A 14801-nucleotide genomic window follows, 5' to 3' on the forward strand; every position below is an offset into this window, starting at 1 on the left:
TTAGCTGTTAGATAAATGCAGTGGAATAAAAAAGTACAGTACTTGTACCTGAAAACTACAGAAACGTTAAACGTATCAGTTTAGATCAGTGATCATGTCAGTTTTATTTACTTATAAAAAATGGCTTTATCTCTAGTATAATCTGTTTGTTTGTACACGTTTACCTCCATGGACATTGTTTTTGTTATTGTGTGTAATTCATTTTATGAACAAACATTTATTCTGATTCTAAACGTCAAACTGGGGCGAAAACGGAAGTGCGCTGCGGTGAACCATCCCACTCCGCCCGTCCTGTGGCTCTTTGTTGGGACGAAGCGGAACAGAAAGTCATCGCTGCTGCGGCTGAGTTGCGCTCCCGTCTGTTTACCGACCCCGGAGGTGAAAATAGTCCCTGTTTACCGTTTCTGCATCCGACCCCCGAGTTCAGCGCAACACAGTCCTGCCTAAACACCAAGGGGGAGGCGGCCATGGAGTCTCACGGCAGGGACGACGTGAAAGGGCCGGTGCTGCACATCGTGGTGGTTGGATTTCACCATAAAAAGGGCTGTCAGGTACGCGAACCCTGCTCCATGCTAATGCTGCTAACTGCAAATAAAGGCACAGTTAGTTGCGCTGTATTTCCGTGTGCTGTGACTTTGACACAGCTGGATCGTACTGGCTGTCTTCTATTCCAACCCCAGCTCTCACAGTGCGCACGTAGCCCTGCAGGGGTGGTGATCATTGTCCCCTGCCTGGCATGCATTGAAGTTAAATCAGCTGTTTGCTCTGGCTCTGCTCTCTGGGTTATGTAACGTGTTCTGCTGCCAACTTGGACATCTTTCCACTTCAGTGTATTCGACAGCAAGAGCAGTGTTTTTACTGCATCTCGTCCTACGGCACAAGATTTCCCTCCCAGTTAATTATCTGTTTGATTTAGAGCCCGGACTGTGAGGAGGACTGACAGATATTTCCCAAGGATGCAGGGACTTCATAAGAAGCTAGTGCCAGTGTTTTATTAAACACTGGTTTATAATAAGGTATTTAGATAACTGATAAATCGTTGAGGTCTTAATTCGTTAAAGCAAATACACCATTTAGTGGTTCTGGCTTTGTAAATGTGAGAAACTCACTGACATTCAGCTCATTCAGTCGTTTATGACAAAGAAGAGCAGCAGATGTGCACATTTGAGAAGCTGGAACCAGGGGACGTTTGACACTCGTCCACACAGAAAGCTCACGAGGTGGCTTTGGTGTCACTGTCTGTGCAAACCTGTTTTGCAATGATTAACGTTTAACTCACATCACTCACATGTTTGACCTCTTGCCTCCTGCATGACAAAAGCAGCGTTTAACTCCTGCTAATTAGTGAGAGTGTACGCGAGGCGTTCAGCGCAAGTGGCTCTAATGCATCTTCTCATTATCTGTCCTTCTTCTTCTTCCTCTTCCTCAAAATTCATTAAATTTACAGGCTGAGCTGGCATAAAACCAAACGCGGTGCCTTGTCGGTGTCGCTGCTCTCCATCTGTCTCTGCTGCTAAAGGATGAAGGGACCTCGTCCTTCTCTCTGTGGCATTGGAAGCAGCTGCTGTTTGAGCTGAAATATAAAAAAACAACAAACCATTTTTAGACTGAAGCAGCAGCAGAGCAGACAGAGCACGCTCTTTGTTTCAGGTAATGAGCCTGTTGCGTCTGTTAGTGGCGGTTATCTGATAGGGGTCAGCGATCTCCTGCTGGGTATCAGATGATTGGTCCCCTGTAATCCCTCTGTCTCCGTCCCTTTGACCTGCCGCCCATCTGCTTCCTTGTCAGGAGGCTCACTGAAAAGACACTGAGGTGCATCACTTCTCCAGAATAAGGAGTGGCAGCTCGCCCTGAGGGAGTGCACCCTACAGCGGTTTATCCTTAGCGAGCGAATCAGTGTTGCTGGGTGTGTGTGGCATTCAGGACCAGCAGGTTTCAGGTTAATCCTGTAGGAGGATCTTAAGTGTCTCCCCTGGCAGGAGGCAGGGCTACAGTGATGGTGGCAAACCCCCCAAAATATTTAACAGTTCTCAAAAAGTAAAGTGAAAAAATAAGAAACAGAGTGTGAGGTGCTGAGTTTGTGGTTTCCACGTCTTCCTCTTTATCACGACACTGACTGGTCACATTCAAATTTTGGTGTTCAGTCAAGCAAGTTAAAGGAAAACAACACAATCCAGTGCAACACGGTGATAAATCCGACCCTGTTTTCTCTCCTCGGCACTCAGGTTGAATTCTCCTACCCTCCCTTGATGCCAGATGAGGGTCATGACAGTAATCTGCTGCCCGAGGAGTGGAAGTACCTCCCATTCCTGGCTCTGCCTGACGGGGCACACAACTACCAGGAAGGTACGTCTCACCTGCACATAAGTAGAGTGTCAAGGGCGATTAAATTAGTGTAGCACATAACAGATTACGATGAAAGCTGTTACTGTGCCATAGAATGGGTAATGATCGAATAAAAAATAGAAATACTGTGTAAATGTGTCTATTATTGATGCAGTAACTCTACATAAATGTGTACAGATGTTAATAGACACTTCATCCTCTGAAAACCTGTGATTGTTTAGCAGCATTCGTTAAACAGCCTTAAACACACAGTGACAGTGTGAGCTAACAGCTGCCGCTGCACTCAGAGCAGTGGGGGATCTTCTGATAAGTGGGGGTCACTTTGGAACCAGGACCCAGGCTGTAAAGAGAGAACAGGGCTGGATGCTGGCGATCCTGAGCCGACCCTTGTCTTCTTGGCAAACTGTCCCGTGTGTTGTGGCTTCTGTCATGTGACAGTCCTGTGGTTCACTGCCGCTCTTCGTCCTGTCCTGCGAAGACAAACAGCAGGAACTGAAGCAAAGTTCACACCTAGATTTCAAACTACACCCATCAGCACAGCTCAAGAGACAGAACAGGAGGGTTTCTCATTTCCTGCTCATGGACAGAGCCGTCTCTGCTGAGTTTCTCGGTTCCAGTCGGCTCAGTGTTTGTGTTGCAGAGTCCTGTCACTGACTAAGTACTGAAAAACGTCGGTTTTCATGTTCAACTAAAACAATTATTATCAGATATATTTTAAAAATACATGCTACCCCACACTGCCATGGTCTGCTGCCGCCACATGCATCTTCATCACTGCCACATTCACTTTCGAGCTCGAGTCAGTTGAAAAATGCAAAACATTCACTGGTTCAAGGCTTGTTTTCTTTAGGGCAAAATAAGACTCCAGGTTGGTTTGATGGGCATTTTTTTTTAACCATCTTCTGATGTTTTATCGACCAAAGATTAATCTCATGCATCAGCTCGAACAAAGCAGAGTGCGTCACAGATTTGCTTCCTCTCTGATGTTTTATATCTCTGAATGTATAAAAAAAAAAAATCCAGGTGAACGTGAGCTGATCTCTGCTGTGTCGTGTGTTTGCTGCTGGTGTGTGTGTGTGCTGCTGCCACATCAGACTGTTAGCCAGCAGTGATGTGACGGAGTCTCTCTGCACTGCGGCTCACAGAAACAACAGACCCACTGACATGACTGGGTGTTGGTTACTGTGGAAAACAGCAGGAGCTCTGCTGTTAACACTGAAGGAAATCTATCGAGGACACAACACACAGATTTATGAAGTGAAGAGAGCCGAAACCATTATTATTAATAATTGATTTATGTTTATCTAGGACGTCAGCTCAGGCTCTGAGAGCTGGCAGTGTAGAGAATTATCGAGAAATGAATCCGCAGATTAGTTGATAACGAGTGTAATTGTTAGTTGCATCTGTAATGAATAAGTTTCTCTGCACATCAGAGTTAAAACAGCTTGGCAGCTGTGCTGGAGCAGGGGCAGCTTTCAGTGAGCAGCAGCGTGTAAAGCAGGGAGCTGAGAGCTGCTTCTTGGCTCGTCGGGGCAGTTTGGTCTGTTTGCTGCAGCTGTGGCCTCGGTCCAGATGCCCCGTGGCTGCCAGGCCTGGAGACTCCGGTTAATCCCCGACGTCCACGGTCCAGCCTCTTCGACCCCGCTGTCGTCTCATCAGAGCAGATTTTAACCACATTTTAAACTGCTCTTAATCCTGTGATAGTTGTGTAATTTCCTCCTCCTCCTCCTGTTTTCTTCCCATTAACAAGGTTTTATTACTGTAAACTTTAATTAGTGATGAGGACGTGCCGATGTTTCCAGCAGGGAAACAAACACCAGCCATCGATGAGCAGCTTGTAAATTTTGGCTTCAGGTTGCACGTTGATCCAGTTTGGCCACAGTTTTGAAACCTTCTGTGCTGTAAAGTGATCACTTAAACATCTCTGTATGACTCCGTATATTAATATGACTTATGTCCTCGTTTTGCAGACACTGTGTATTTTCACCTGCCGCCTCTCAGCGGAGACATGAAGTGTGTGTACGGAGTTTCCTGTTATCGCCAAATAGAAGCAAAGGTCAGAAATTTTCTCTTAATTCACGGAGAGCCACAAAAAACTGTCCTCTTCATTTGTTGTGACGACGGGAGTTTTGATGTGACACACACACACACACACACACGCAGGAAATGAAATGACACCATCTCCTGTCCTGTTTTTGTCTGTGATGACCTCAGCACGAGGTTTGCATGGGGTCAGTCTGCAGAGCGATCAGTCGCACAGCTTCCTCTTTATGTTTGGCTTGTGGTCTTTTATATGTATTTAAAAAAAAATGTTCTAATGCCTCTTCAGGCCCTGAAGGTCCGGCAGGCTGATGTCACCAGGGAGACGGTTCAGAAGAGCGTCTGCGTCCTCAGTCGAGTGGTGAGTCACACAGAGGACGACGCTGTTATCTCGTAACGTAATAAAACAAGCCTTGGTTTCTGTCTCGGTGCCTTTACAAGCCGGAACTAATGAAATCAAGAGCCAAGTCACTGGGCTGTGAAATATTGGCGTGACCTTGCTATGAGCATGTAAGTGAGGGAGAGGAGAGGAGGGAAATGTGGGAGAGCAGAGAAAAAAAAAGGCTTTTTATTTCCAGGCATCTTCAGACGTGATTCTGGTGAGGCTCTAAAATAACCAGCGTCTCTCATATGAGCAGAGATGAGAGTCCATGTGTTGAGTTTCCCCCGAGTAAATGTCCCTCCTTTGTGGGGACACGTGCAGTAACTGTCCAGCTGTGCACACACCCACTGACCCATCGCTGCTCTTTGTGGACAGCACCGTTTTACGTGGGGACGTTGAGCATTAGGGTGATGAGAGGAACGTTTCTGTGATGCACAAAAACATCGAGTACTTAGACGTAGGATTTAGACTTTCAGCAAACATGTTTACTCAGTACAAAACCTAGAAAACTGTGGTTACTTTAGGTCAGTTATCTTGTTCAACTGCACGGTAGCAAACATCCTCTCCACACTTTTCCTCCTCTTGTGTGGCCATTTCCTGGTAAAGCGAGGATAAAGAAGCACATGGTGTTTGTGTGTTTTCCCGTGGTGAGAAATTAGCCTGCGTGAGCTTTTTGTGGGTCGCACTATAAATGACTCACACACACGTGTTCTGCTGCTGACGGCGTTTGTTTTGATCTCCAGCCTCTCTACGGGCTCCTCCAGGCGAAACTACAGCTCATCACACACGCCTACTTTGAGGAGAAAGACTTTTCACAGATCTCGATTCTAAAGGTGAGAAGTTCGTTAATGTTCGCTCGTTAATGTCTTACCTCTCTGTTGTCACCTCCTCTCACGTCCCGTTTCCTCGTCCGTCCCTGCAGGAACTCTACGACCACATGAACAGCTCTCTGAGGGGTTCGGCTCTGGAGGGATCACAGGTTTACTTAGGTAGTTAAAACTTAAATTTCATGTGTCTGTTTCTCTATACTTAAACATTTCAGGCACATCACTACCTGCCTACATACCCACCTGTGATGCAAATTCAGATAATGGTGAATGGTTCAACAAATTATAAGAAAAAGTCAGAAAGTTGCAGCTATAATTGTCCAATTTTTGAGTCAAAAACGAGCCAAGAAAACAAAGTTTTGTTTTGTTTTGTAGTTTCTAGGATACAGAAATTCTTCTAACAGAGCATATTTGTTGTTATTGTGTCTTGTCCGGCCTTGGACCATGTGATTTCCATCAACTGCACAAAAATGTTCATGCATTTTTCTCTGAGGGTAAATCATTCTGTTCATTTTCCCTCCTCAGGGTTATCACCAAGAGATTTGATACTGCACTTTCGACACAAGGTAGAAAAGAACAGATTCCAGGATCATTTTAAGTCAAAGTTAAAAAGAGTTTGATGGTTTCATCAGTAAACATCTTTTTCGCTGTCACAGGTCCTCATCCTCTTCAAGCTCATTCTGCTGGAGAAGAAGGTATGAATCAACACATCTTGTCCAACTCTTCAAACGATTCCTTACTTTTGAAATATGAATCTATGCGTCTGTTTCGTCCTGCAGGTCCTGTTCTATGTTTCTCCTGTCAACAGACTAGTAGGAGCTCTGATGACAGTTTTATCACTGTTTCCAGGTCAGTAAAGGACAAAAGAAAAGAAACACCTGTCACACAGCTTCACTCCTCTCGCACACTGAATGAGGCCTTTGAGAACACGGTGCATAATCCTCATGCTTTTTACATAAAGCAGCTGTAAGGAAATATCTTAACATGCTCAGTAGGAATCCATCTGTGAGAGGTATCGTTTCAAAGGCGGCAGCAGCAAAATTTAAAATATTAACCCACCAGCAAATTATTTATAGAGCCAGAGGAGAGAAATCAGGCTTGAAATCCCCGCGGGGATCTGGAACCGTTGTATCTCAGCAATTCACACCTCCACCTTTTCTGTTCGACAGTGTATGATTCACAAGTTCGCTACTTCTGTGAATTCTTGATGTCCCAGATTTATATTCTATACACAAATGTTTTGTCCCTGCAATAACACAAACCTAAAAACAGCGTAATAATACAATAATGTGACAATGTTTTCATTTACCTGATTTGTGAAGGTATGATCGAGCACGGCCTGGTGGACTCGTCCCACTACAGACCAAAGAGCAGCGTGTCGGAGGACCTGAGTCTGGTGGAGAGCATCTCCGGAGCTGAGGAGTTCGTCTCCGTGTCCGTCACCGACATCGGAGACACCAACCTGGAGCTGGAGGGGGAGGAGACCGCCAGGCCTGCTGCAGAGTCTCTGACCTCTGGGAACAGCGCAGAGGGGGACAACCACCTCCTCAAACCCCCGTCACGGACCTCTCCAGAGTCCTCAGAGAGCGACTGGGAGACTCTGGACCCCAGTGTCTTGGACGAAGGTGGTCTTAAAGAGGCATCTGAGGGGAAGGAGACTGGGTCAGAGCTACCGGACGCCTTCGACTCCAAACCGGGGACGCCCATCACTGTGCAGCCTCAGGCGGTCGGCAGTCAGGGAGGGGTCGTCCAGGGCCTGGTGTCCGGCCTGGAGGAGGATCAGTACGGTCTGCCGCTCCCCATCTTCACTAAGGTCTGTCCGTTTATTTTCTCTTCACCCCTGTGTGTTCGTATAACGACATTCTGTAAAATAACATAATGTTTCTCAAACATCTATGAATCTTATTTTCATTAGTAATGAAGAACAAGGTGCTGTCACTTGAAAACTACCAAACTTTGATTTAATTCTATGTTAGTTTATAAATTCAAATCCATTTCAAACGTTAGAGAACTCATTTCGATCTTATCATGTTTCCTCGCAGAGTTTTGGAGACACCTGTTCATAAATAACCAATATTAGTTAATAAATAACCAGAGGAATCAACCTGGCAGCCAACACCCCCACTCAGCCGCACACTCACCAGATAAAACCCTGTGTGTGTTTTGGGTTCAAACAGGATGTTAGTTCAGATTTAACTCTCACACAGCCCGTGTGCTGGGCGTGTCCTCCCACTGACACCGTGACCCAGATCGCTGCCAGGGGCCGGGCGGAGATAAGCAGCTGACCTTTGCCTTTTATCGTTGTTGCCAGGGTTACCTGTGTCTGCCCTACATGGCCCTGCAGCAGCATCACCTCCTATCAGACGTGACGGTACGAGGCTTTGTTGCCGGGGCGACCAACATCCTCTTCCGCCAGCAGAGGCACCTAAGCGATGCTATAGTTGAGGTTAGTCCTGAATTTGTAAACTGTCTTATTTACCTTTGATTTAAGTTTAAAGTTCCTGAGAGTAAATACTTAATGTTTTCCGTGTTGAAGGTGGAGGAAGCTCGAATCCAGATCCAGGACCCTGAGCTCCGGAAGATCCTGAGTTTGACGACCGCAGACCTCCGCTTCGCCGACTACCTCGTCAAACACGTGACGGAGAACCGCGACGACGTCTTCTTGGACGGGACGGGCTGGGAGGGCGGAGACGAGTGGATCAGAGCCCAGTTCACCCTCTACCTCCACTCATTACTGTCCTCTGCGTTACAGCAGGGTAGGTCCTTCACTGGCTGGCGCTTCCCTCATGTCGTTATTTTACTTACTTCTCCACTAATTGGTTTGTTAAATGCAGAATATCTGCAGGCTGTAAAAAAAATCTGCAAGAGCTCTTTAAATACATTTGATCTTAGAATGAAATCATTTTAAATACAGTCCTATCAGCTTCTCCCCTCTAACGATGTTCACTCTTAATGAATCCAAAGCGGCTTCATGTCCTCACACAGAGAGTGACAGTGAATCCAGTCACACCGACTCCTTTGCTTCTCTTCTGCTGTTCAGATAGCGAGAGGCTGCTGGCAGATTACGGCGTTCCCTTCATCGCAGCGTGGAAGATCACCCACAACTACCGGGTGTGGTTCAGCAACAAGCACCCCGCCATGGCCGCCATCACCCCGGGGTAGGTGGGCAGGAGGGAAGGAGGCAGATTTAGATGCAGGAACTCTAAATGAAGATTATGATTATTAAAATGATCTTACATCCCTGCTTCTCTTCTCTGCTGCAGACACCCGTTCCAGGGACAGTACAGCGTTGCTGATGTGAAACTACGGCTCTCACAGTGAGTTTTATTTAATTCCAGCCATTCTTTCCTCTCCTGCTCTTCACTGCACGGAAGTGACGTCTGTTTTTAACCGAACCGAAACGCTTCCACTGTCAGACGATTGGAAAACACTGAAATCAACACGTAAAACATTAATAATAAGACTTTTTTTTTTTTTACATAGCTGTAGTTAGGTTGGTGCAGTTCCCCACCAAAACACGCACGTTGCTGCCCTCTTGTGGTGAAAAGTTGATGCTGCCCCTGTAAATGTGGCAGCTTCAGGAAGTGGCATTTGAGAGTTAACGGCTCTCACTTTAAACATTTCTGTCAAGTTATAGTTCCTCCATCAATAAATCTGAAATTTATTCAAATTAAAACGAATATTTGGCTGCAGGATTTAACAGTAAGTTCTGTACCTGTCAGGTCCAGTAGCTTGAGACCGGTGCTCGTGGTAAAATGTCGTTGTAGGGGGGCGCGGGGCGTGTGGGGGCCGGGTGTTGTGGCAGTGAAGATCTCGTATCAGCCAGAGTCATCAATTATGAGCGAGTTTCATTCTCAAAAACAGAGCTGGAGACTTCTTCAGCTCCGGCTCCGGTTTCATCCCGGGAAGTGTGGATGAAAGGTGACTCCGTCCACAGCTGGAGCGCCGCTTCTAGTGTTACGCGTCGGATAAATACCACACACACACACACACACACACACACACACACACACACACACACACACACACAGAGTCACTGAGTGTGTCTCCGTCCCTAACTTAGCTTTATGGTGAGAACACGGGCAGATCTGCTTGGCTGTGATACTCGGAGCTCTCACTTTACCTTCAGGTGTTCGGTGACACGGCCGCCGTGAACTTTGTCGTAATGCCTCAGTAAACAAACACACAAGCAAACAAACAAACAAACTGTGGAGGAACTTTAAACTGGGCTTAATCTATATGAGCAGCACAACATTTAAGTCAGAGATGGAATAAATACTGAATAACTCCAGGGAGCTGGGGTTAGTGGGACAGACAGCGACTGCTCACTTGTCAGGATGCTGCTGAGAAAGTAAAAGAGGAAAGCTGAGTCCACCCACTCTGCATAGCTCAGCACTCTCACCTCATACGAGGATGATTTGTCTCACTGCTGCTGTCCCTGCCCTCTCCCTCTATTTATACTGCCTATACTCTATTTATACTTATTTATATTATATATTAAAAAAAAGCAAAACCAGGCCCTACGCTTCACTTCCTTTCCTGTTTCCTCGTCATCGGTGTTGGACAAAGAGCAGCCGGTGGCAGAGAAGGTCCCAGAAAACAGAGTCATGTGACGAGCTGCACGGCTGCAGGCAGACACGCACTGTCAGAGGATCGTTCTTTATTGTCAGCGCGCCACACTGCGCTGCATAAGGAGCTGTTTATTTGGGTCAGGCGGTGAGATGGAGACTCAGTGTGTCCGCCGGGCTCCTCTCTGAGCCAGCAGAGCACCTCGCTTTCTGGGACCATGGGACCATGAGACTGTCAGAAACCAGTGTGAAGCTGGGTGGCATGAAAAAAGAAAAAGAAAAGTTTAAATGTGATCATTTGAGCACAGTGTTTCCATTATTCCACCCAAATTTCCTTTCAGTAGCATCAACGCCATTAACATATTTTCCACTTCACTTACACTTTACTGTGAAGTGGAACCATTTCTTAAATCCATGAATTTTAGATGTTTTCTAATATTTCATACAAATCCTCCCGTCACTTCGACACTCTGCCTCATATCTGAACCTGCGGGATACGATGATATAAACAATAAAACAAATAAGAGACGTTAAACTGAAAATGAAGTATAGCAGATCTGCATTTCACATGTATTTCCATCCATGATTCTACACATGCTGCACCCGCTAAGCCCCTCAGCACTGCTGGGAATGCACAGCAGCAGCTCTCTTACTTTGAAAATAAAGACAAAAGGAAGTTGGCACAGCGAGGACAGATTCCCGCTGGATGCGCAGCCGTGGAGCTGGATTATCCATCCTAGCAACAAGTGCCTAGCAACCGCAGCTTGTTTGGTGGATCCACTCTGTGTCCCCTGAGTGTCTGCGCTGCAGGGCGGCGGTCTGGCTCCGAGACGCCACGGAGGCAGCGCGTCGCGGTGCCAGTTCACGGTCCGCCGGGCTCGCTCTGCACGGAGCGGTGCTGCGGTCGGATAAACACTGTGGCTGTTTGTGCTGCGGAGGAATGAGCGGTTATGAGACACGGGTCTCACTTTCCCTTTGGTTTTAGGTTTCATGTGCAGACTTTACATCCTGCAGGTCTCTTTTAGATTAAGTCTGAATCTGGGCTCCGGCAAATCAAATGTATTTTCCCTCTGTCAGAGAATAAATAGGAAGGTTTTTACTGCTTTTTTTTTAATTGAAGGACGATCCTCGGAGGTAACAGGTCACCGCAGGCAGCGGCGCTGTCGGTTCACAGCGACAGTTTAATCTCAGATGAAATAATTGGCTCATCAGAGGGTGCGAAGCGCCGGAGTGACACACGTCTGCGCTCGGCAGCTGCTGACGCGCATCCACACGCTGTTTTTCACGACGCTGCCGGTTTCCCCCTGATGATGCAGCGGGAGTGAGATTCCTGCTGAATGTCAGGTCAGCGGGGACCCGTGTTGGACTCGTACCAGGCCGCTGCTGTTTCGGATAAAGCCGGGCGGGGCCGCATTTAGCCGAACATTTGTTGTGAGACGTTGTGCCGCTCGTTTCCGCTCCCAGGTCAGCTCCCATCATCAGACACGCCACCTGTGGCCGCGGCTCAGCCGCTCTCCTCTTACATCATCCCCTCCAAGAGGCTGGCAGCAACAGCATCTTTGTGTAGTTTGCTTCTTGGACAGAAAAAGTCCCCCAGTGTCACAGCAGCAGAGGCAGAAAGGTGCAGGACTTCTGGTTGGTCAACCCTTTGTTTTCTGTGTTCTCTCCGTGTCCACTGCAGCTCTGTGCAGAACAGCGAGCGAGGGAAGAAGCTCGGAAACGCCATGATGACCACCAGTCGCAGTGTTGTGCAGACGGGGAAGGCCGTGGGTAAGTTCACCCCACAGGAGGGAAGATGCTGACACGCTCCTGCAGCCTGATGATGCTGTCACCCAGGGTAGCTCCCTGAACATAAGCCGAACTCTGTCAGTAAACTCTCTCTGATCTCCACCTCTGCTCTCAGGTCAGTCAGTGGGCGGAGCGTTGACCAGCGCCAAGTCGGCCATGTCCTCTTGGTTCTCCACACTGGCCCAACCTGCAGCTGTAACCCCCCCGGGCTGTCCTGAGCCTGCAGCTGAGTTCAAACCGTGACCACCAGTGTCCCCCAAAACCCCCACTGACTCTGTCCCCCATTGTCCCTCTGATCCTCTGGTCACTGGTCAGATTCTTTTCCCAGCATCATATTAGCAGGATGCCTCTGGACGGGAAGGCAGCACTGCCGTTTCACCAACTGTACAGTCCATATCCACTGTGAGGCAGAGACCGCCAGCACTGCCACATCAGAATCATATCTGACGGGCTGTCCCACACAGCTGCAGTTTGCATTGCGGGACGCTGTCCTGTGAGACACTACAGATGCTGGCGTTGGGTTTGCAGTGTTCTCTCTTTGCTGCGTATTTCCAGAGCTTGTCTGTGAAGACGGCTCTTTTGCTGACAGAGTAATTATGTAAAAAAAAAAAAGTGTGTCACGGGATTTGACAGAAGAGCATGAGCTGTGGAACCTCTGCAGATTTTTACGGTTTAGATTTTAAATTTAGTCTGACTCGTGTTTTCCTGACGCCTCTGTAATAACATTGTGGTCGTCTCTGTAACGGCGTGAACTCCTGGGTGTTGGTATTATTGTGTAAAAATTCATGTTGAGTGGCTCCAGCGAGGCCGCCACTAACAGCTGTTTTCATTATTCATTATTTTTGTTTAATTTTCATCTTTTGTTTTTAAGATCTCGTCTAAAAAATAGTCAGAAAAAAAACAAAACAAAGAATGTCATCAGTTTCCAGGGTGACAATGAAAAAGCCGAGAGCTAAAAACAATCAGTCAAATAAATTATTCATCAATGGAAAGAAGTTTCCAGTTCATCGTTTCGGTCGTTTCCTGTGGAGAAGAACATGGGAAATGAAAAGTGATTAAAATGTGTGCCAATACAAATAAATACAAAAATTAACACAAGCTACTGAGACAATGTGATGACAAATGTTGAACACTGTTACAGAAATAACCACAACGTTATTACATGAGTCCTTGTGAACCTAATGCCTGATTTTGTGCCCTGATAAACGATAAAAACCTCCATTAACTGTCGAGGAAGCTGCACCCGGCTGTGTGTTTGACGGGGTCTTACTAACCCACACCCTGGCCTTTTTGTACTTTGCTGTCAGTATATAAATATTGGGAGAACTATATTTAGTAAATCTGAAGATATTATAAATTCAGATAACTTATTTATTTGTTGTGTATGAACTTGTTATCTCATAAATATCCATGTTTTGTCTTGACAACACTGGAACAAATCCTAATCTGTGGACCACTGTGTTTATTTGCACAAAGCAGCCATTATGTTCTGCTTCTGTGAATCTTTATCTTGTATAACTGTAATTTTGAGGTGCTTACACAATCTTTTCCCTCCATGCTACAAATATGCGGTTGGATTAAAAGTGGTCCAGTGAGCATGCTCTGTCCATATTTTAAACATTTGCTCTTCATTTTGTTTAGTTTTTTTTTCTTCATGCTTATAAACCTTGTTTGGCCATCAACTCATTTCTGGAATTTGCTTTTGATTGCTGGATGTTTGAGAAAATATCTACTGCTTTTTCTTTTTTTTTACCCTCTGATGATATATTTTTCATTTTGTATTTAAAAGATATGAATGTATTGTGAATTCAGATTCACAGAATATTTTCTTGACAGATGCTTTAATGTATTTGAGAAGAAGTGAAACTATATTATATTGCTGTATTAAAAAATGATTAAAATACCGCAGCTTTTATTTTTAGTGGAACAATTCTTCTCTTTTATTCCTCCGGGTTTGTGTGTGTATGTGTGTGTGTGTGTGCAGAAATGTGGGTCAGCCAAACAAAGTGGTGGCAAATGTGTGTGTGTGTTCATAGAGAGGTTGTTGTTGTGATGGTGGCCAAAAAAAATCCACCCGTGTGCTGTTCGACAACAATTCAGTCGGGGGCAGCTTTAGTCCGAGGCAAGCAGAAATTTACGCCCAGTGGACAGACGTCCTCAGGGACAGGGTCAGGATTTTAATTTGACTTTTAACCACTGAGCAGCATCTTCAGTGTCTCAAAGGTTCTTACTTCTGTCTCATAAGCAGCCAAATGATCTGTAATGATTTGTAAGGATGTGAAACAGAGAAAAGAAGCACATTTTAATTTATAGATCTAAAGCTGGTAAATATTTGGTATATTTTATCTATAAATGGACGTAATCTGTGACTAAGAAAACTAAACTGTGATACTTGGACAACACACATTCGTATTCAGGTGTCTTACAGAGTCTTGCTTATTTTCTTAGATGAGTTTTGGAGACATCCGTGTTTATACTTCTCAAAGAAAAGGACTGAAAAACTACAAACATCTGAAAATCTTCAGTACTATCACCAATATGATAATCGATAAGCTGAAATAAAGTGACACTTTCCCCCCAACACCTGATTTGGAGAAATACATGCAAAACCTTATTTTTAACAAAAGAAGTGAATGTTAAATGAAAAAAGTTGTGGCCTGACATTCAACACCAACTTTGGCTATTTAAAGAGTTTTGAAAACCTGGTGCCACAGAAACTTTGATACTCCAACCAACGAACGAAACCTTTTCTGCAACCGATCCAGCGCTTGTTCAAGAAACGATCAGCGAAACTCTGCAAGAGAAACAACAATACGAAAGATGAGTATTTACCAGCAGCCCAAACAAACC

General features: G+C 45.8%; 1 protein-coding gene and 1 long non-coding RNA gene across 2 annotated transcripts; one reads left to right on the top strand and one right to left on the bottom strand.

The window, feature by feature from the left end:
- Nucleotides 1–316: 316 nt before the first annotated feature.
- On the top strand, nt 317–13877 carry avl9 (AVL9 homolog (S. cerevisiase)). Its single transcript, XM_041065668.1, has 16 exons — nt 317–551; nt 2226–2346; nt 4317–4402; nt 4676–4747; nt 5512–5601; nt 5691–5757; nt 6121–6161; nt 6252–6290; nt 6375–6444; nt 6918–7408; nt 7907–8041; nt 8132–8351; nt 8636–8753; nt 8859–8912; nt 11845–11933; nt 12067–13877. Exons 1-16 carry the CDS (start codon nt 468–470, stop codon nt 12192–12194), a joined length of 1905 nt encoding a protein of 634 aa, XP_040921602.1. The 5' UTR covers nt 317–467; the 3' UTR covers nt 12195–13877.
- LOC121200469 lies at nt 2189–7023 on the bottom strand. Its single transcript, XR_005896539.1, has 3 exons — nt 6905–7023; nt 5640–5732; nt 2189–2816 (listed from the first exon to the last, which is right to left on the bottom strand). It is a non-coding gene; the product is annotated as an uncharacterized LOC121200469 (long non-coding RNA).
- Nucleotides 13878–14801: the final 924 nt, after the last annotated feature.

This window comes from Toxotes jaculatrix, chromosome 20, assembly GCF_017976425.1.
Source record: "Toxotes jaculatrix isolate fToxJac2 chromosome 20, fToxJac2.pri, whole genome shotgun sequence".
In the NCBI taxonomy this organism is placed as follows: domain Eukaryota; kingdom Metazoa; phylum Chordata; class Actinopteri; family Toxotidae; genus Toxotes; species Toxotes jaculatrix.